The following is a 20,825-nucleotide window of genomic DNA, read 5'->3' on the forward strand; positions in this document are numbered from 1 at the left end:
ACTAGATGATCTCCAGAGGTCCCTTCCAACCTTACTGATTCTATGATTCTATGAAGTCAGGTTAAAATAGTGGTAGTTGATGAGGAAAAAAATATCTATTTTGTTCTTTGAATAAATCTAAGCATTTTAAGTGAGTAATGTGTTTTCAATGCAAGTTGATTAATTTCTTTTTTTTTGTTTGCTTTTTTCCTAGAATTTGTGCAGTGCTGTGCTCATTTTACTGGAAGTTTATACCTTAACAACTTTATTGACAGCTATGAATCTTACAGATTTTCATGATTCTGCCCTGATGAAGTTAGATATAGGAGGCCCATTTGTAGCAGGTGTAGCTGATCAACAAACAGAGGAATACATTGTGGTACAAATCAGCCAGACTGAAGATGCTGGATCCAGAAGGAGACACCAGCAGCAGGTGATGGTCTTTGAATTTTCTTTTTTTTCTTTCTGAGATGTGTTTTAGCACTTGTATCTCCATCACCATTGGATGAGTTAGCAGGTCATGCTTTTCCCTAATATGACATGTATATCAGCGTCAGCTTTAGAAGCAGTAGTAGGATAACAAGCTGCATTTTCTTTCCTATTTATAAACTCCCTTTAGCTTTCTGTATCAAAATTTTGTTAAGCCTCTGGCCTCACACTTAGCATAGAGGTTCTTGTGTTCAAAATTGACAAAGTTTCAAAAGTCTTTTTTGAAAGGAAAAAACAAGTGTGAAGTGCCTTTTTGCACTCACTAAAATACATTTTCACATCTTGGTGCATTCTTTCTTTCCAGAGGTGTCACACTTAATGTTTTTATTTCTCCTAAAGCTGCTTTTATAGTTGATGGTAGTTTGCAACAACTTCCTTATGGAGGAAGTATACAGAGGCACAAGTAACAAGTAATCTTAGTAGATGTCTATGTCTTCACCATTGTGCTATAAAAGCATCGCTCTAATGGGCTTTAACTCCCCTTTTTTCCCAAGCAATTTGAATTTAAGATGAAATATCTTAAGGCCACGGGGGCACCAGACTGAGCCCGGAGGAGACTTGAGCTAAAGGCTATACAGTTTGTAGTGCTGTTCAGGGAGCTGTGCAGGCACCAGTGACTGCACCTGCGTGCCTCTGACACACCTACTCAGGTGGAAGGGGTTGAAGATGGTATGTGTGGAATACATAGGAGATAGGGGAAAAAAAAAAAAAAAAAAAAAAAAAAAGAGGTAACCCCAGCCCCCAGAAAGAACAGAGTCAGATATAACTTTCAATATTTTTTGTTAATATTACCATATTTTACTCTATTGCAGGTTGTATACAACTGGTCACTACCCTTAAGTTCAAGAAGAAATCAGCAAATTATCACTACTAGAACCTTTGAGATACTAAACAGGTTGGCTAACAGGCTAGAAAATGATACATCAAAATAGTAGTTTACATAAGTGCAACTGCAATGAAAAAAGAAAATACTTTAAAACGCATCTATCACTGCTTTCTTCAGAGGGGCAGGAAATCATGACTCTTCTCTTGATTTTTAAATGTATTTCCAAGACTAGTTTGTACTTGAGTTATATTCTAGAGAATGCTATCTAGAGAGATAGAGTTAAAATATTTGAAAAAGTTGCTTGCAATTTAAAAAATATAAGACAAGCACCTATACGTATATATATTTAAAATAGAATTAGTGCATAAATAAAACTAATGGTATTGCATTTCATAAGGAAGCAAAATTTCCCTTTCTTTCTGCAGAGGCACCATCTTCATAAACATTCAAGCTTTGCTGCCGGAGCCTGGGAGCGTTCCTCTCTCTGTGAAGTATCAATACCTGCATGCAAGTATAGAGGCACAAGTAACAATTGCATCCGTCATCTTAGTAGGTGTCTATGTCCTGATCATACTGGAAGTAAGTCATGTTTTGCGCTTTAATTTTATTTCCCCCCCCCACACTGTAAATGCAACAGGGAATGGTATCATCCTGGGACTTTAATATACTCTGTCTGAATCCTTGCTGTACCATCAGTGCAGCTAATAGCAGGAACAAAATTCTCATATATGCTTGAGGAAACTGTCCTGCATTGTAACTGATTCTGGCAAGTTCTAATAACATTAGAACATGTCTTGAGTGTTTTTCTGTTAGGACCTCTTAGTATTTTTAATAAGATTATAACTTGGCAGTGAGAGTAAAAATAAATCTTGGTTTAAAAAGGTGGGGAAAATCTAAAAACTAATTAAATTAGCTGACAAATATATATATAAAAAAATGCTTTGGTTTTTCCTTTTTGTGTGACACCTCAAAAGCAAACTATAAATTTAGTGTACTTTTTGAAAGGTTAAACCGAACACGCTTTCTAATATGAATGACATTTAGAAGTTCTCTTCATTTATTCCTTAAAGAGGAAATGGATTATGAGTTAACATGAAGCAGTTAAGGGACAATGAACTCTAAACATATATTGCAACTTCATTCCAAAGCCTTGAGGTATCATACCCAACTAAAATGCCTCACTGAAGGAGGAAAACATGTCAGAAATAGCACAAGGCTCTAAGAGACATCTTTGTACTGAAAGCAATTACTATCTGGTTATCTTAAAATAAGGAGGAGATAGAGGGGCCCACCTCTTTTTTTTAATCACTTGAGTGCACACAGTCTCAATAAATTGTCTCAGTTGAATTGCATCTGATTTACACTAGTATGAAGCAGAGAAATGACTCAGATCTATAAGATGCTTCAAAAATGACTCAGATCTATAAGATGCTTCATAATAAGTACATCTAGCATGCTCATTATTCTTCTGTATCCCATGCGTACTTTAAGCTTTTCATTCTGTTACCTTCTGAAATGGTAAATAAGACAGTCGAACACCTCCTAATCAAACGTCAATAATAGATGCATGCAACATGACAGATGCTTTAGACATTTAGATTACATGGTTCAGGATTGGTGACTTATTTATGAGGCTAAAACACTCTATGTACCTTATAAATGGGCAAAGAGATAAAATATTAAGTGTGAAGGGGGATTGGATTGGATTTTGATTTAAATGTATGTGGCCATGCAGCAGAACATCAAAATAATCTTAATACCTTTTAATGCAGCTTTTATTTTCAAAAACACGATGCAATCCTTTAGCAATTGCAAAAATATCAGGTTTTTAATGTATGTAATGCCTGAAGTTTCATGTATGCATCATAGAAAACCACTCTGGAGCAATTCACATGCCAAGGGAACTATAGGTTTGAAACTAAAGGGTAAAACCAAGGAAAGCATATATTTTCTTTTTTTTTCTTTTTTCTTTCTTTTTTTTTTTTTTTAAAGCTTTAAAATAGCTTATTGGTTTACTGTTGCTGTGAAAGAATCAATGAAAATGCAGCAGCTGGTGCTGCTGCAGGACTGCGCTCTCACGGATTTTCATTTTCTGTGCTGCTGCTCCTCTTTTATAGGTCTTTTATATTTTTCTATTTCACCCACTGTCATTAGCAATTCAGGGCCAGCATCAGACAGTGTGGACATCCAAGCAAGTTTTAGAGCTGTGTGTTTGCAATGTCTTCTAGCAATGGAGAAAGGGGAAGCGTTTTATCTCTTACAGCTCACAAGAGCTGTCCCAAGGCAYGCCTTTCACTCCTCCTGCACAGACCTTTACCCCGAACAGGAACCCCAGATCTTGTGCCTCTAACCTCTGCAAGCCTGTACTCTTCATCTGTTAATCCTTCCCTCCCATTCTCCATGTGCCCTTCGCTACCTCAGTGAGCACAGGCAGTAGAGCAAGCTGCAAGAGTTTTTGCCTCCCGCAGACACGGGAACAAATTATGGGACATGCACTGATGAAGTAAGAGATTTGGGCTGAAAAATGAAATACATTTGTTGCAAAATATCTTCTCCTCCACACTCATACCAATGTAAAGATACAGGGCAAATTCTGCCCTGAAGCAGCCGTTTGCATGTATGTCGACATGAAATTTCTAGGAGCACAATGCATGTCAAGTACCAGTCCTCGTGGGTGGCAGAAGTCTTACCGTCTCAGGACGTTCTGTTCTTCAGAAGATAAGTTTAGCATTGAATCTAGTTTCTTCAGGCATTTGCTTTAAGCTTTATTTTTTTTTAAGATAGCAATCAGTGATTACATGTCATATATAGCATAAAATACAAATATCTTTCCTGTGACAGATATTTCCCCTTTTCCTCTTTATTTCCTAATAATTTCTTTCATATGCTTAACATAAATATGCCTGTTGCCTTAGTTCTCTCTCCTATTCTCACTCTGAAAGTCTTGGTATATTGCTGTTAACTATCTTTAGGTAGTAACACCTCTTATTTATCTTTTCTGTTTGAAATCTGTTTTTTCTTTTTTTTCATGTACCCATTYTTTCCTTCAGTAGCTTGCCATTGATTCTCCTGAAATTGATTTTTTTTCTTCAAATATTGATCTGTTACATCTTTACAGTCCTCTATTCCCTCCTATCATCATGGAAAAGAAAGGGGAACCCCCCCCTTTTTTTTGTAATATCTTCTGAATTAAACTAGCAGGATATGCTATTTTATAGACTTGTTGAAAGTAATGAAGTATTTGATTTTGTAGTGTTCATGGCACAGAAAATTAAATGAAGTGTATGTTTAAAAAAGAAAGGCATGTGTCAGATTTACCTTTATTGATCTCAGCTCTAGCATCTAACTCTTCCAGATTACTCAGGAATGTAGACAGGATGGGCTATAAATATGGTTTGACATTGGTCTATGGAAATATCCGGTGTAAGGTGCAGATGCTGAGAATTTTGCACTGATGTTGATTTGATATACTGAATTAGTTCACAGTATATTTCAAGATAGACTCTTTTTAGTCTTAATACTCGAAATGTGTTGCCTCTATTGACTGAGAATTTGAAAAAAAAAATTTAACAAAAAATCTTGGAAAACTTACTGGTTGAAGTCCCAGCTGAAAGAATGAAGATGCATGGAGCAGAAAAATATGTTTTCTGTGCCTTCTTTGATTTCCATTCTTTTACAGCAAAGCCCTTTTCTATGTATGTAACTAAAACAATTATTCACACCCTATTCACTCAAATTCAGTGAACAGTGGTATATGATTGTTTCTGGTCAACAACATAATCAAGGAAAAGTGGCATGGATAAAATCTTTTTATTTCCATTTTGCAATATATTAATATATCTTTGACTTCTCCCACTTTTCCTTTATATATGTACATGGCTAATGGGATAATATGCTGGTTATCTTAAAAATAAACGCATCCACATCTTAAAATATTTGTCAATATTATAAATATCTATCAATATATAGGAGAGTTTGTTGAATTAATAAAGTTTTTATTAGCATTTATTAACTGTGTATATGTGGCTACACTGGAGCTATATCAAATAAAAATATATAAGGAGATATGTGTAATTAAGTGTTTATTATTTTTTAAAAAAAAGAGATCAGTAACTTGAATGAATTATTAATTGTGTGCCCTTGGGCAAAATTTTCCTTTAGTAATGCAGCTGTTTGCTATTGTGGATTAAAATGGAGTGTTAACTGTTTATAGTACTTAAATATGCCAGAAGAAACAAATATGAAAGTAATTGTCTTTTAAAAATATTTTACAGAAGATTTTCTCTAATTAGAAATAAAATGCAGAATAACAATCATTTTATTAAATAAAAAAGATATTGGATACCAATAGCATATCAAATGGCCAAAAAATAATATCAGAAGGTATTTGAAATTCTGTGAGAGTCTCCATAGGACTTGTTTTATCAAAGGAGCTATCATTTAATTTCACATCCCGTCCTGTAAGTAACCCTAAAAAAGGGTTAGCAGAATCTTTCAAATGACTTTTACTGATATGAAATCTTGAATAACATTTATATATTAGTGTTTTAAGGAGAAATACAGACATGTAAAAGTGCAAGATCTGGCCTTAAAAGCTCTGGCTTTTTACTTTGTTAAGTATAGGCTTATAATCACAATTTTTATTACTTTAATGAAAATGGAGAGTGTCACTTTCTTTCCATATTACATTTCCATTATTAACTATTTTAAATTATGAATAAGCATCCCTTAAGTTTAATTTCTTTAACTCAAAGTAGAGTGATTTTTAATAGCCTCTAACTATCAGAAATTAGTTACATACAGTAAGATTTTTAGAGATTACAGTATGTGGTTTATTCTGACCATTTGTCTTGCACTGTGGGCTTGCTGAGCCAATGTATCCTTGCAGGAAGTATTTTTGCAAATGAAATATGATGTTTGTTATTACTACAGTCTACACTCAGGCAGTCCACTTTTTGCTTATTTCCAGTAGTGTCACTATTTATTTGCACAGGAAAAATTATGCAGCAGAGAGGGAACGGGAAAACAAAAGACAATATTCGCTGGTATACAAAACGTAATACTGAGTGATTGCAACAGGCTGATTTTGAGGAAGAATTTTTCGAATGGGTAAAGTTGTAGAAAGCAGTGATCAGTTTACTGTCAGCCATGCTGACATGGTTTCTCACTTCCCATCCATTCTCATATTGATCTTTGCTTAAATATAGACAGAGGAGAGGGTGGATTGGAGTGTTCCCACCTCCACGTTTATTCTAGCAAAAGATTGGTAGCAAATGGACAGAAGAAAATCCATAGCCTTTATTGGAAAAGACAGTGTGAAAAAGAAAATTGTAGCATCTGCTCTCCCGGCCTTTGCAGGAAAGAACATATTCCTGCTGCTTTTATTTCCAATCGCGCTATGATGGAAAAATTGTGAAGAGGAATTAAAACAGAGCTTTAGCTGCTAGCAGAAAATTAGGGGCAGGTTATCAGTACAAACCGTGTACTCTCTTTGATGAAGAGTCTGAGCCGTACTTCACAGGGACAGCCAAAAGATCACCCTTCTCCACCCTCCAGTCTAGCGGTGGGAAGGAGCAACAGAGGACAAGATTAGGGCACATCTGGAAAGCCAGTGTCCCGGAGCGTGCTGGCCAGCTTCCAGCAGTGCTTTCCTGAGCCAGAGCTAGTGTGTGCTTTTCCTTCCTTAAGAGACTGCTCCTCCTGGTCGCAGAACAGAAGAGACYGTCTTGTTATCTCCATCACCTGCTGTGGAACCAAGAGCTAGAGCCAGAGCCCAGAGACTGAACTCCCCAGCCCTAGGCAGGCATCGCAGCATCTAGCTTCTGGACTCCATCAGTTGTACAAAGTCCGAAGCCAGCATGATGCAACCTAAAACACGAAATTCAGGAGAAAAATCTATCTTGAAAGTATTCTTTCTGTTAAATTCTGTTCCTTCTGTCTTCTGAGGGAGGATGAATCTGAGAGTGAATGTGAGGAATGCCATCAAGGCATGTGCGGAGGTGGCAAAGCCTGCTGAGATAGGTGCTGGAGGACTGTGTAGAGAGAAGGGAGACAGACAAAGGACAAATCTATCTGTCCTGTTCCCCAGAATGAATTATTCCTAAAAATGTGCCATAGATGTTCTCCTACAGAGTTGTAGAGCCCCCCCCCATCCCCCTATCCCCCCAGAAAAGCCTGGAACTGAGCTAGTAATTAAGCAGTGTGGTATATCGRTGCTTATAGTCATCCCTCGCCTTTCTTTGGTTTGGGGAGGGTGACAAGACCTTTATGCRTTTGGAGAGACTCAAAATGACTTTAATGCTCTAAAGGAGCGTTACATGTTGCTCCTCATATGAGGAACAGTGGATCAGTACAGATGAGGTGCCAGGATTCCCACCACTTGGGTAGAGCAGAGGCACTGCCAGCCAAGAGGAGCCAGCACCARCCAGATAAATTACAGCCATCTTTTAGCTGCTTGAACTGCAACTCAGGAAGTGTAAAGGAAGCAAAGACAAAAACAGAAAAAGTTTAAATTCAAAAAAAATACAGTGGAGCAACAACGAAAATCCTCAGCATGATCCTAGCTTGACATGTTGTGAGAATGTTTTTGATAATGGTAGTATTAATCAAATATGAATGCTGATTTTATGCCCCTTATTGCCTGTCTAATTGTTTAATTTATTTTGGAAGAAGTCTGTCTCTGCTCTTTATATATGTAAGTGTGTGCATATCATATGTATGCTTCAAAGAGAAATATCTTCTCTCRGATGTTACAGGACTTATAATTTGAATGGTAGCCTGTAAATTAGCCTTAATTAAGAACTTAATAGTAAAAAATTGCCACTGGATGGTGCTGCTTGCTATTCTAAGGACTAGATGAGATTGTCAGTTCTAAAAGATGCTGTCATCCAGGCTCCACTTTTCACAGAATGCTGTCTTTTCTATAATAATAAGAGCAGTATTTTCAATACTTAGTGTAAAACTAATTTCCAGATGTCCATTTTCTACCCTCTATTGCCTTTTAAGACTAATATGAGCTGTATTTGGTGAATTTGTGAAAGACTGTCAAGCACAAATGTGCTGTCATGCCTTGCATAATATGTATGTTGTTTTTTTTTTATTTTTTTTTGTTTGACAGGCAATAGAACATTAAATTAGCTTAATTGAATGCTGCTGTTCAGCTTCTATCCTACCTAAGGCAAAGGGGTAGAGAGCCATGATGTCTTAAAATTTTAACAAGGTGCTAGAACACACATACATTTCTAATGAACACAAACAGGGAAAAGAGCCACTCAGCTTGTTTCTGTGGCCTCAAAAGATGTCTTCCTTCAGCAAGAGCAAAGGCAAAAAGGAATAAACAGCCAAGACAGAGAAAATGCAAGGGGGAGACTTGGAGGGAGATTTGATGCAACAATCTAAAGAGGAAAAAATGGTGGAGATGAGAACTGGAGTGAGAGAGAGCAGACMTCAGGGACAAAAGATTGGCCAGAGGTGCTCCTGGTTAGAGCAGGGCTGTGATTCTGTATGGTCGTATTACGCTGCTGTTAAAGGTGGCTACCAAGGATTCAGGAAGGGAAACTAATGTGGGTTTGTGCCTCGCTTTTTTGACTTGATCGGTGTAAATTTCTTGACATTAGACATTCACAGTCGTGTTAGTCTTGAGCACGCTGAGAAAACTGGGGAAATCAGATGATGGTATCTTCTTCAGGGTACAGAATTCTTGGTTGTTTCCTGGTGGGAAACAGCAAATGTTCCAAAACTGCAAAGGCTTTTCCACACTGAAAAGTTGTTTCCAGGGCAACCTGTTGATATCTAGCAACTTTGGTCACAACAGCCACAGCAGCTGTTTTGTTTACCTGGCATATTAGTTCTTTAGTGGCTCATGACTTGATCTCTGTACTTCACTCATGTAACAAGTGTTTTTCTGTACCTAAATATTACGGGAGTGAGGCTCACGGGCACATAAAAATGATCTTTATGCTGGCTTTCCACTGTGCTCTGCTTTCTATTAATCCCAGCTGACTCAAGTCCCAGATTTAGAGAGCCTCAGCCCATTTATATGTGTATGCCTACATTTTCTGATCAAGACAAAAAGTCCAAATTTATTAAGCGAGTAACAATGATATACTTGTTAAATTTGACTCTGAGAGGCTCACAGACTGTCAGATGTGATCTGATTTCCCCTTYCAAAGTTTCCTGGGGATGTATAAAAATAATCTTATATCAGACCTATCCTAACAGGTAAAGGCTGGAAAACATCCACTGGTAGCTGTAATTAATTATGTAGGTATAAGAGACCTTTTGTATTCTGTATGATTCAGAAAGAAATCTTTTCTATGTACAGTGCTACACCTTTCCATCTCCCGTTCTCATTGGCAATATTTTGATCCGGGAGATTATTTCCAAAACCAGACTGTAGAAGTCAAGTAGCTACTTTAACCCTCATGATCTCTTCTGGATCCTCTGGTCAACATTTGTACAAATGCTGTTTCCCTTCTTCCTATGGACTTTACTGTTTCCTCTACCTTAGCTCTTCCCCAGGTTTCTGAGGTATAAAAATATAAGTTTCAAATACAGTCTTGTTCATGTCACACAATAATGATATGTTTACCCTTGCATTATTGGAAAGCTACTTCAAACTAGTTGGTTCAATGTCCATTTCTTTTTGTAAGAGCAGCAAGCAGTGAGGTTATTGAAGAGGAAATCTCATAAACAATTAAAAGACTGAAAATTGTTCATTCAAATTCTTTGATGATGAATAACAAATAACTTTGCAAGATCCAGGACTGGCTTATACATTTTCTAGATCAAAGAGGGGAATGAATTAATCAAATAATTTATCCGCAGAACATAATCTAATCTCTTTCAGTCTCTCTCTCTCTCCTCTCTCTCTCTTTGCASTGCTATTTACACGTAGAAAAAAATGACGTCAACTGGTGGAATTTATTCATAGAATTTGGGGCTGCCTTTTCCAGACAAAAGCCGAAAAAATATTCCCTACTTTGYATTTCTTAGCTTTTTGAGTGAACACACCGTAGGGGCAAAAGTGAACCATTACAGGCATTAATTTATCTTGGAAGCCATATAACATTACTTTTAATCACCTGCTATTTAAGATAATCATCTTTAGTAATGTTACATTGTATTTCAAATAATTGTTTTAGAAAGTGGCAAAATGTTGCCTTCTATGCCTTTCCCTTAAGGCAGGGATATTTATACCATGAATCTTTCTGCTGACATTGAATCAGAACAAGTAATTTGGCACATGGTCTGAGTGAAAATGGATATTACAGCAGAATGTCATAGAGCAATGCTTTCTTACTTAGGGGTTGTGTAGACATAGAATGCTATAGAATCTAATGCTTCTATTTTAGAGAAGCAGTCTTTTTGCACTGGGAATGTGACTTTATAAAGAATTCATTGAATGTACATTGAATGTTATTTTCACAGATTACAGAGATCAGCCATTTATTGAACATTAATAAGAATGCATGTTAATACTAAAATAGGCAGCTTATGTTTCCAAGTTCACAGACCTTTCCAGTCTGTGTTCTTAAACTATCTTGGTCACATGTTTTATGCATATGATTGAACTATTATATTGACTCACCATAAAATTCTTTTGAAAATGAGTAAGCCATTGGTCTCATTGCTTTTTAAAATAATGCATACTTATATACAGTGATGCAGTTTTGATATATTTTGATTTCTGAAGATGAGTTTAGTAATACGATTTGCATAAAAGTTAACTTAATGTAAATCTTATTTTATGGTTTGCATGTGTGTACAGAATACCTATAAATAGTGTCATAGTCTGCAGACAAAGATATAAATATTTGTTCTTGTCATCGCTGACTTTGTGAAGAAAAGTGACTTGCAGTCACATTATGATCCTTGATGCACATGAACCTTCAGCAGTTGCATCCTTCATGTTTGCCACAAGAATCYTGCTGCTTTAGCCCATTCCCGAATACTTCATCAATATAAGTTTTGCTTTCTGAACTGCATCAAGTAACTCTCTTTTGCTGCATGAAAATCCCTACAGATTTCACTCTCTCCTGCTTAAATAAGTAGTTCTAAGGCAATTAATTTTCTCTTATCATTTCTTTTGCATAAATTGTCCACACCTCCACCATAAGGGAGTCACAGGAGCTGGTAGGAGTGCCCTGCAGCTGAAGCAGCGGCAGAACTCATGTAGGGAGCAAGCAAGAAAGGAGGAAGGCTGAGGAGGGATAGCATTAGGCACCGTCACCAGCTGAGGGAGAAATATGTTGCTCTGTCTTCACTACTGGAATTGGTTAGACTGTCTCTTTAACATAGATAAACATAAAGAAAATCAAGTAGATCCAATCGGCTCAGATGACCTTTCTTTTCTGCTGCTCTGTCTCATCTGTACCTGACTATATGCTATAGTTCTAGTTTACTRGTTTAATCCTGTCGAGATTATGCAGATTCCCTGAAGTAAAGCAAATTCTCATACAACTCCTGATGCAATTCATCTTTGAAGTGGATCCACTGCAGGGCAGAGTTCATAGTACGGAGTTCAAAGTTTTTTGACCTTTTTTGTTTTTTTACAGTTAAGTTACTTGACAGAGTGACAGAGCTGGGAAAAAGTGAAGAAATTATTGTTGTTTTTCTGCAAATGCCAGTTTTGATTTCAGGTCTTGATGCCAGTTCCAGGCTTTAATATTTCAAACTGTAAGTGGATCAAATCCTTGTTGCATGAAAGGCTGTATCCTGCTGCAACAGCTGKACTACTCTAGGACAGCACAGAGCACCAAAACTTGTAAAGTATGTGACAGCAAATTATAAAATAATCTCAGCTGGGGTGATCTGACTGAGGATCGTATTTCCAGAGTCCATCAGACTAATACTTTCTTGATTATCTTCAGGAAACACAAACTCTTCCTCTCTGAAGCAAAACCTTTTCTACTGCAGAGAATATCTTCTTGAACCCAGTAAATCCTTATTAAAAAAAAAAAAGGAAAAAAAAAAAAAAAAAAAAAAAAAAAAAAAAAAAAAAACCCAAAAAAACCTAAAGCAGATTTTATCCCCGCTTCTCTCCTTCCTTGTCTCCTGAGGATAAAGAATTGAACTACATTATTTGTGAAGGCTAAGAGGGATTTAGCTTTTCATTTTATAAGGAAGGTCTCAGCCCATATGTGGATATATGCTTAGGAATAACTGTCTCCTATTGGAATGCAGCAATGTTGCCATTCTATCATATGAATTTCTCAATAAAAGAAATATTTTAATGCAACAGGCTTCACTGGAGAAAATACGGCTAAGAAATGAATTGAGGCTATATTTGAAGCTTTACATTAAAGTCACCGACAGTCATCTTTCAGCTGCCATTTATCACTTATGAAGAGAGACTTGTGGAAATAAAATGTTTGGTATGATGTATCATTTATCAAATATCTTCAGAAGCATATTTTAGAAATATRTATGCCCTAGATTTCAGCTGGGGAACGTATGCTGTGAAAYAGCATACAGGTCACCATTCACTTGGCTTCTAAGTCATTTCCTTTTACCTGCTGGAGCTCTTCMCAAGAAAAKGTCTTTGGAATTTTGGAYCATTTTTATAATGCTATTATTGCAGTGTACRCAAAGTTGATGAACTATGTGCAAACATTTTAAAGCCCTTTTGGATAGATAAAGAATCTTCAATCTGGAAAAGGTCTAAACTTTTTGAATCCARTTTGCATTAGGTGCTGTACATATTTAATTAATGCAAAGCACAGCATACTTGTAGCATAAAAGATTTGGGATATTTGGATTTCTTATGTTAAAATTAACTCCTGCATTAAGAGTATGGAAACTATCATACAAAATCAGCATTCAGCACATTATCACACAGCAAACAATTATAATTTTGAAACAAAATACCCACTGAGCAAGTTTTTCTTCTAATCTCTAGCCACTATAAATTGACCCTATAACAGGACTCTATGGTGTTGCTRTTGCCACCAACACATTGATGTTATTGTTGATGCTGTTGCCTCCATCATTACAACTGTGGATGTTTTCATTACTTATATATAATTCTGTAAATATCCATTCCTCTTTTTTTAATTCATTTAAGCTCTCAGCCTAACTAATATCCTACATCAGTGAGTTCCAGAACTGGGTTGTGCATTGTAAAAGGCAAAATCCAGCCTGCTGCTTTGTTTCAGTACTGGTATGTATTGTTTATTTGTGAAAAGCAAGCATCGTCCTTTGTGGTGTCTTTGAGTCAGCACTGCGAGGTGCTCTTCAGACAAAAATCAGGATGACTCTGATGGCGAGGCTGCCCCTTTCCTGAAGAGGCTATAAGGTCTGTAGTCAGGCTGGGAGGTACGGAGCAGGCTGCGAGGACACAGGCTCTGCGTCTTCCTGCTCTGTCCTGCCTCTTCTGTCGCCATGACCATTGCTTGCTTTTAAATAAAACTTCCCAGCAAGTGATACAAGGAACTTTTACAAGAAGTGCTTTTTATAGAGTGGCCAAACTGTGACTGAACCAGTGAACTGTGGCAATCCATCCTGTGCAGAAGAAAAAAGACAGTGRAAAGAAAATAAGGGGTCACTTTGCCACATGGCTTTGACCCACTGAGAAGGGCCAGAGAGGATGTGAGCATGTGAGTGTGCATTTGGGTGCAAGCGACAGAAATGTGGGTAGGAGGCAAATGGGGAGAGAAAGACAAGGAGAGAGGAGCTTGTGCAATGTGTGTSCAGTGTGAAAAGAATTCCAGTGATGACTTTTGTGAAAGGAATGCAAATGTGTAGCTAAACAGTAATCCAGGCAAGAAGTTATCAGCGCTGAGATGCGTTTTAGAATAGGGAGATAAAATGGAGAGGAAAGGGAAGATATATTATCATAGAAAAATCTGTAAGAATTGCTGACTACACCAGTGTCTTTGATGAGGATGCATTATGCTGAATCTTGTGCAAATACATATTATAATCCCACTGTCCAAAACAGTTCAGTTCAGTGGTCCAGAGCCTGTGTAGCACTGGCACTAACTGTATGTGGAAGGACCCTTAGCGTGTTCCACTCCAGGAAACGCAGCCAGAAATAAATCTCTGAGTTTCTTTGACTGACTTTGATAGACTATTCAGTCTGTAACTGTTGCTATCTCTAACTCCATAGGCCCACTTAAAATGGCTGGATTGAGCAGAGGTTAGGGCTGGACTTATTATCTGAGTTTAATTGCTGCTAACATAACTTTTTCTCTCTGCTTCCGTTCTCAGTGGGTCAAAATTTGTAAAATGGGGACTCAATCCAAACTGGTCAGGAAGCCAACCAAAATTTRTGATCTCATAGGCTACTCCTGTTTGAAAGAGAAACTTATAAAGAATCGGAGTTCTTTCAGGGCAATTGTCTTTGCTTACTAAAGCATACACAAAGATACAAGTTCTCAAGCCTGATCAGCTAAATAGGGATGATTTCTCACTTCATCTTTTCAAGATTTCTTCATTTTCAGAAGTCCATCAAATCTCTCAGCTTCCCTGGGTCTTTGTTAATTTATTTCTGAGCTCTTCTTTTGAGTGTGTACTTGAACTTTTACTTGTGGATATGCTCAGAGATTCATCATGAAATGGCATTCATCCTCTTTCCAGACTTCAAAATTGTCTGGATCAGGTCCATTCTATTTTACAAAAGAACAATAGCTGAATTTTGCCCCCTATGTGTGAGATTTTCCAGAGATACAAATGACACAGGTAAGGGGTGGAACTGTGGTTCAAAGAGTAGCATAATTTACAAACTTCATCTCTTGATTTCTCYATTTGTAAGCTTTTAAAAATGCCTTTATGAATATATGTTTTTGCGGGATTTKTTCTGTGTGAAAATTAAAGAATAATTTACCCCTTCCCAAACCTCCCCCATATCTCAATTTTTACATAATCATATCTGTACATAAGTGCACTTGCTAGCTTTTACATAGCTTCCACTTGATAATTTACCAGAATGAAGAGTTACATATTTGACAATTTTTTTTACAGTAGAGATTTGCACCTGAATAGTCATTGTTCATTCTTAAGGATCTAATCTACCTTTGTATACGAATCTTGAAAAATCACCAGGATGAGGGWGCTGAGGGATGACTCCATTGGTACAGATTTTTTTTTCCACCTCTCTGCAGAAGTTAAAGCAAGTTTCACCCATAAGTGATAGAAAACTCTTAGAAACTGAGAACATAGTCAACACAATGTAGACAGTTAAGGGTACAATGATGACAGCAGAAATGTCTATGTGGCAAGATCAAAAAGTAAGAATCCAAAAGTTCTACAAGCAATCAGCTCTCAGAAAACACATGATATCTTTCTGAGAACTGCAAAACAGATAGCTAATGAGAGTGATTAGATGAGCAGAAAACCTCCAGTCTGAGGACAACCAARGATTCCCCAGTAATTTATTTTTGAACTTAATTTGCCCTGGTAAGAAGCTGTTCCCCTTCCCTGACGGACATCTCTGTTGTGTGGTTTATTGGAAGGAGCTGTAAGACCTAACTGCTGCCCCCCACCCTTGTCAGGCTCAATAGTTGTCAGATGTGTCAAATGTCCCCCAACCTTGCAGAACCAGAGGGGCGATACATGTGCTTTCTTATCACMGTTCTGAAACTGGAAATTGAAAATGAAACAGTGACTTATTACGCACACTGCTGTGGGAGATGGTTGGATATGTTAGTCTGTGCTACATACTTTTATGTCATTAGCACATAGAAACCTTGGTTTGATCTCCTGCTTTGTCACAACGGGTAGGTTATTCCCCAGTGTATTTCGAACAAAAACACAGGAGAATGAACCAATTATTTTTTTCAGATGCTAAAATTAGTAGATCATATATTTACTTTTTTAGTCATTCCTTAAATTTCTTTGCTGTATAGAAATAATACTACTCTTAAAATTTTAAGTTCAAAGAACAAGTCAAAGCCAAATGTTTCCTTTTCTTCTTTCCTTTACAGCAAGCAGGAGGGCTTTGAGATGTCCACATCCTATTGCTTTTCATCAGCAAAATATTCTTATGAAATTAGTATCAAATGAGATATTTCTAGATTGCCTTACTTCTTTCTCAGAAATAGTTCTGACCTGTGTCTGAAAAATATTTAAACACATTAATTGTAAGTACTGTTGATTACATTAGGTCTTTGGCAGTGTGATTTTTATTAATTACATTTTTACTTTTACTGAGTTACTTTAACCAATCTGTGAAACAGATCTTCCAGATATKATGGATTAAATAATTACAAATGAGCATTTGGAATACAAAGCACATTTTCAGGGCATATTTTCTTTAACACTTCCTCCTTAAGCATGTTGAGTGCCAGTCAGTCATTAGATACATAGATACGGACAAATGTCCTTACAGTGTTTAAATTGTTACATTATTAAAAGAATAACTAAGTGTTTTATTGTGAATGGAAGTTTGGATCCTATTTTCAGATGTTTTGCTTGTATGTTAGAGAAGCTATAGAGATGAGGAAAAGCACTGCTCAAGGCTCGGTTAGTCTAGCACTGGTGAAAGCAGCTTGGGATGCTCACGAGAGAATTGGAAGAGAAATCACTTGTCAAGCCATCAGATCTTTGGAGGAACTCAGGAGAGTATGCTAAAGGTGTCCGGTAGATTTTAGCTAAAGTATATAACTTTTACTTGTGGGAGCAAGGAAGTACATGCACAGGCTTACCAGATCTATATGCACTCCAGACRACAAATCGGACCTAAAACTCAATGTCTAGTATGTCTGTGCAGGATTCRTCTGCCCTAAGTCTGAGCTATTAGCTTTCGGCTTGCTTTATTGCAGAAGAACAAGCACCTAGAAAAAATGATTTATCTGATTTATYGAAATACACGTTTCTTTCCCATGAGCTATGAAGGGAAACCAGCATGGCTCGCTCAGACTGAGCTGCCTGGCTTTTTGATCCTTATGAAAGACGAATTGCTTTCCTTCTTGGGTAACTGGTTCACATATATGGGAAATCTGTCCCTAACTCCCTTCTCTGCCTTATTTGAGCTATCCTAGTAGGGTTTCTCACAGGCATGATTTTTTTTAAAAAAAAAATCCTACGCTGGGGCGAAGTAATCTGCCATTCTCTGGTTAGATCTTTCTGAAAGGAAGTTGAGGCAGAAAAGGCAGAAAAACCAAGAAACAAATCCACTATAGGAGTTTTTATCCTTTCCTCTACTTTTTTTTTTTAACAATAAGGAGATGTTTAAAAGGATTTTTAGTCCTTTCTTGCCATTTATTGCAGATTGTTCACAGAACCCTTGCAGCGATGTTGGGCTCTTTGGCAGCGCTAGCCGCTTTAGCTTTTGTTGGGGAGGTAAGTTATAAAATTTAAGTGTTCACTTTGTGTATGATATCAAAAATTCCAGTGCTTACTCTGTTTTAAATGGCCACAAGGTGCAGCAGTCTTTTTAAGAGAGAGAGATGCCAAGGCAGATATTGGGAAGGGAGGCATCATGGGGAAAAGGACATCCTAAGGTATAGACAGGGAGGGGGAAAAAAAGTCAGTTGGTGCTATTTTGTTCTGAATTTCAGGAAGCTGACTACAGCTATTTTCAGCTTAATTCAGATTTACTTTAATACTATTATTTTCAATAGTGTAGGGTTTCTAATATTYTCAATAATGTAGGGTTTCTAATCAAACTAAATGGGAATGTGTTGCCTTATGCTACCCTAAATAATTATACCTCATGCTTTCACCTTCCAACTCTTTTGTTCTTTTTCCTCCAATTACTCTTAGTTGGTATTTAGTGAAACCTCTGATGKATTTTCTCAATTTTTATCATAACTGGTCACCATGTCACTGCTGTTATGTTCCTTTAAATTCCTTCCAGTTTGTTCACAGGTGAAGCTGAATGTTTCTGTTCTGATAGCAAAATGGAAACTGAGATGTACCCTATAATTTGACTTTCATTTATTTCTATAATGCTACGTAAGGAGCAAATAGATGAACCATTAGCCTGATGTAGGCATTTGATAAACCCCACATAGATGCCAGCAGTACTTTGAATTAGAGATGATAATAATAATAATGCTAATAATAAAAGAGTGCTTTCTGGATGCCTTGTAAGAACACTTATTAATTTCTATTATAGTTTATTTAAATGGCTCAACAGTTAAGTGGAGTTTGTGTTTCCATAGTTAATCACAAGTTGGGTGTTCCGTGCTATTCACTGGTAATTGTATTTTTTTATTGCAGAGACCAAGTATGGTCAAAGTGGTGGAGTGGATTGATTATGAAACACTGACGCTGTTGTTTGGAATGGTAATGAAAACGTATCTTTTGCTCTAAATGTTCTGAAATATTCACATTCAATATCTAGTTTTCTTTTTTAAACATTTTGTTAATTGTACTTTTACTAAGACAAGTTACGATGAAAATTTGGCACTAGAGGGATTTATCAGAAACAATGATAATCAGACAATCATAATCTCTGAAAGGGGAGAATTGTTTTGAATATGTTGATCTCTTTCTGTTTTTTCATCTATAAAATCATGTTGATAACATACTAAAAACATTCTTGAAGTCTATAAATGGAAAGACTTTTTAAGTGCCAGGTATTATCACTCTCATTCATCTTGTTAATTTTATTTATGCAAAACCTTCCTCAAACACACTCTGCTGCAGAAAGTGTTTTTCTTTGTCTTAGTCAGTGCTATGTTTGGAGCCAAAATAAGCAAACAAGAAACAGAAGAGAAATAGATGATTAGATGGTAACAATATATCATAGATGGTAACAATATATCATTTTAATCACTTTACCCAGAGCTATTTATGGTCCAAGTGTTATTAAACTATAACACAAAATATGCATTGTGCATAGACAAAATTGCCATTATCTGTTGCCATTTTTAGCTTTTTTATTTCCTGACCCTGCTCTTCTTCTCCTACCCATGAAAAATGAAAAACTGTTCGGAGCAAAATGGAAGGACAGGAGACCTCCCAGAAGTGTGGGAAAATGCAAATAATTTTTGGAGCTGGTATCTTCTGTACTCTATAGAGCATTACTGTAGAAAGTGCACACGCAGTCATTGGCTTCTCTTGATTAATGACATAAGGGATATATTGGGTGTTTAATGTATAATACCTACTTAGTCATTCCAATAAAATTCAACCAGAATAGTATGACACCTACGCACCGTTTATATTGAGACCTAAATTTCACCGTATGATATCCTAATAAAAGGTATCTGACAGCTGTCGTAGATCTCGATACCAGGGTTATCAGATTCTCATTAAAAACAAGACACAAAACAGTGGCAGATATTAAGGACTTTTACTGGGACCACAAGCTACATGACTTTATTTTTGCATAACAATTCAGTTACAAGCTATTCTTTTTTCTTCACCTTTTTCGGTAGATGATTTTGGTGGCCATATTCTCAGAAACAGGATTCTTTGATTACTGTGCAGTAAAGGTAGGCTTATTTTGGTGTTCTTAAATACTGCTAGATTAATAACGATGGTATTTAATCATCAGACCTATTACACCAGACACTATCTTTGATAAACCTTTCTTGGTACATTGTATATTTATCATGCTATAAATGACAGTGGTCAACTTGTAACGAGAAAAATCTCTTAGTGGTGATAGGAAGCCCTTAGAGTAACTATATTATGCAGGACAAAGACCCCCAGTAAGGTATATCAGCATGCACATAATATCAAGCTGAGCTATCCCACTAACTTGCCCAGGACTGCAGCTTCTCTATTGCTGAAATATGTATTTATCCTGGCAGAAGGAGAGAGGAAATATGAGAATGATCCTTAAGTTTGCAATCCTACGTGGTTATACGACCGCAGACCCTTGCACAGCAGCAGAACCAAAAACTATATGAAAAGGATAATTCTGATGGAGTGGTTGCAGGGCAAGTGTTACCCGTGGTTAGGAACTCCTTCACCTGCTGCAATAGCTTTATTTTCTTGAGAGCAGAGGGGAGAAATACAACAAAAACCACCAAGGAGGACCACTTGGAGCAGAGCAGCCCCAAACAAAATGAAAACAGGCTCAACCCCTGCCTAAATAGCTGCGCAGAGGGTGCAGCTGGGATGGGGCTGCTTGGAGGGTGGGGAAGATCTCCTGGCACGTGGGGCGGGTGGGAAAGCCGAACTGCAGTGGTCCACGCACGCCAGCAGCCCGGACCGCGGGGCTCGGCTGTGCACCCGCTGCCGGCACTGAAGCTGGGTGTCTCTTYGGACGAGCTTCATCCTCGGTGTAATGGGCGTGTTTGCCCACTGCCACAAGGTGATTTGTTGCTAAGTTAATTAACGTCTCCGAGTGCGCTGCTGGAAGTGTATGAATATTAAATGCTCTGAGCTCACTTTTGCCTCACCTTTGGTAAAGCTGTTAACCAACCATTTTTGAAAATTAAGCTGGAATGTTCTTGTCCCTTTATTTTGTTGCTATTTGTTTGGTTTTGTTAGGCCTATCGATTCTCTAGAGGCAAAGTGTGGGCCATGATTACAATTCTGTGYCTTATTGCTGCAATTCTTTCTGCGTTTTTGGACAACGTCACCACAATGCTGCTCTTTACTCCAGTAACCATAAGGTACTTTATTGGCATGG

The 20,825-nt window shown here is 37.2% G+C and overlaps 1 protein-coding gene across 1 annotated transcript in view; it reads left to right on the plus strand.

The window, feature by feature from the left end:
• OCA2 (OCA2 melanosomal transmembrane protein) overlaps positions 1-20,825 on the plus strand; it is a 182,074-nt gene that overhangs the window by 40,469 nt on the left and 120,780 nt on the right. Inside the window, exons 6-12 of the mRNA XM_085321451.1 lie at positions 255-412; positions 1,281-1,363; positions 1,720-1,873; positions 17,504-17,575; positions 18,458-18,523; positions 19,621-19,677; positions 20,684-20,808. Coding sequence (XP_085177577.1) covers positions 255-412; positions 1,281-1,363; positions 1,720-1,873; positions 17,504-17,575; positions 18,458-18,523; positions 19,621-19,677; positions 20,684-20,808 — 715 coding nt within the window. The remainder of the gene's footprint in view (positions 1-254; positions 413-1,280; positions 1,364-1,719; positions 1,874-17,503; positions 17,576-18,457; positions 18,524-19,620; positions 19,678-20,683; positions 20,809-20,825) is intronic.

This window comes from Rhea americana, unplaced genomic scaffold, assembly GCF_003343005.1.
Source record: "Rhea americana isolate MKP2758 unplaced genomic scaffold, rheAme1 scaffold_7, whole genome shotgun sequence".
NCBI lineage: Eukaryota > Metazoa > Chordata > Aves > Rheiformes > Rheidae > Rhea > Rhea americana.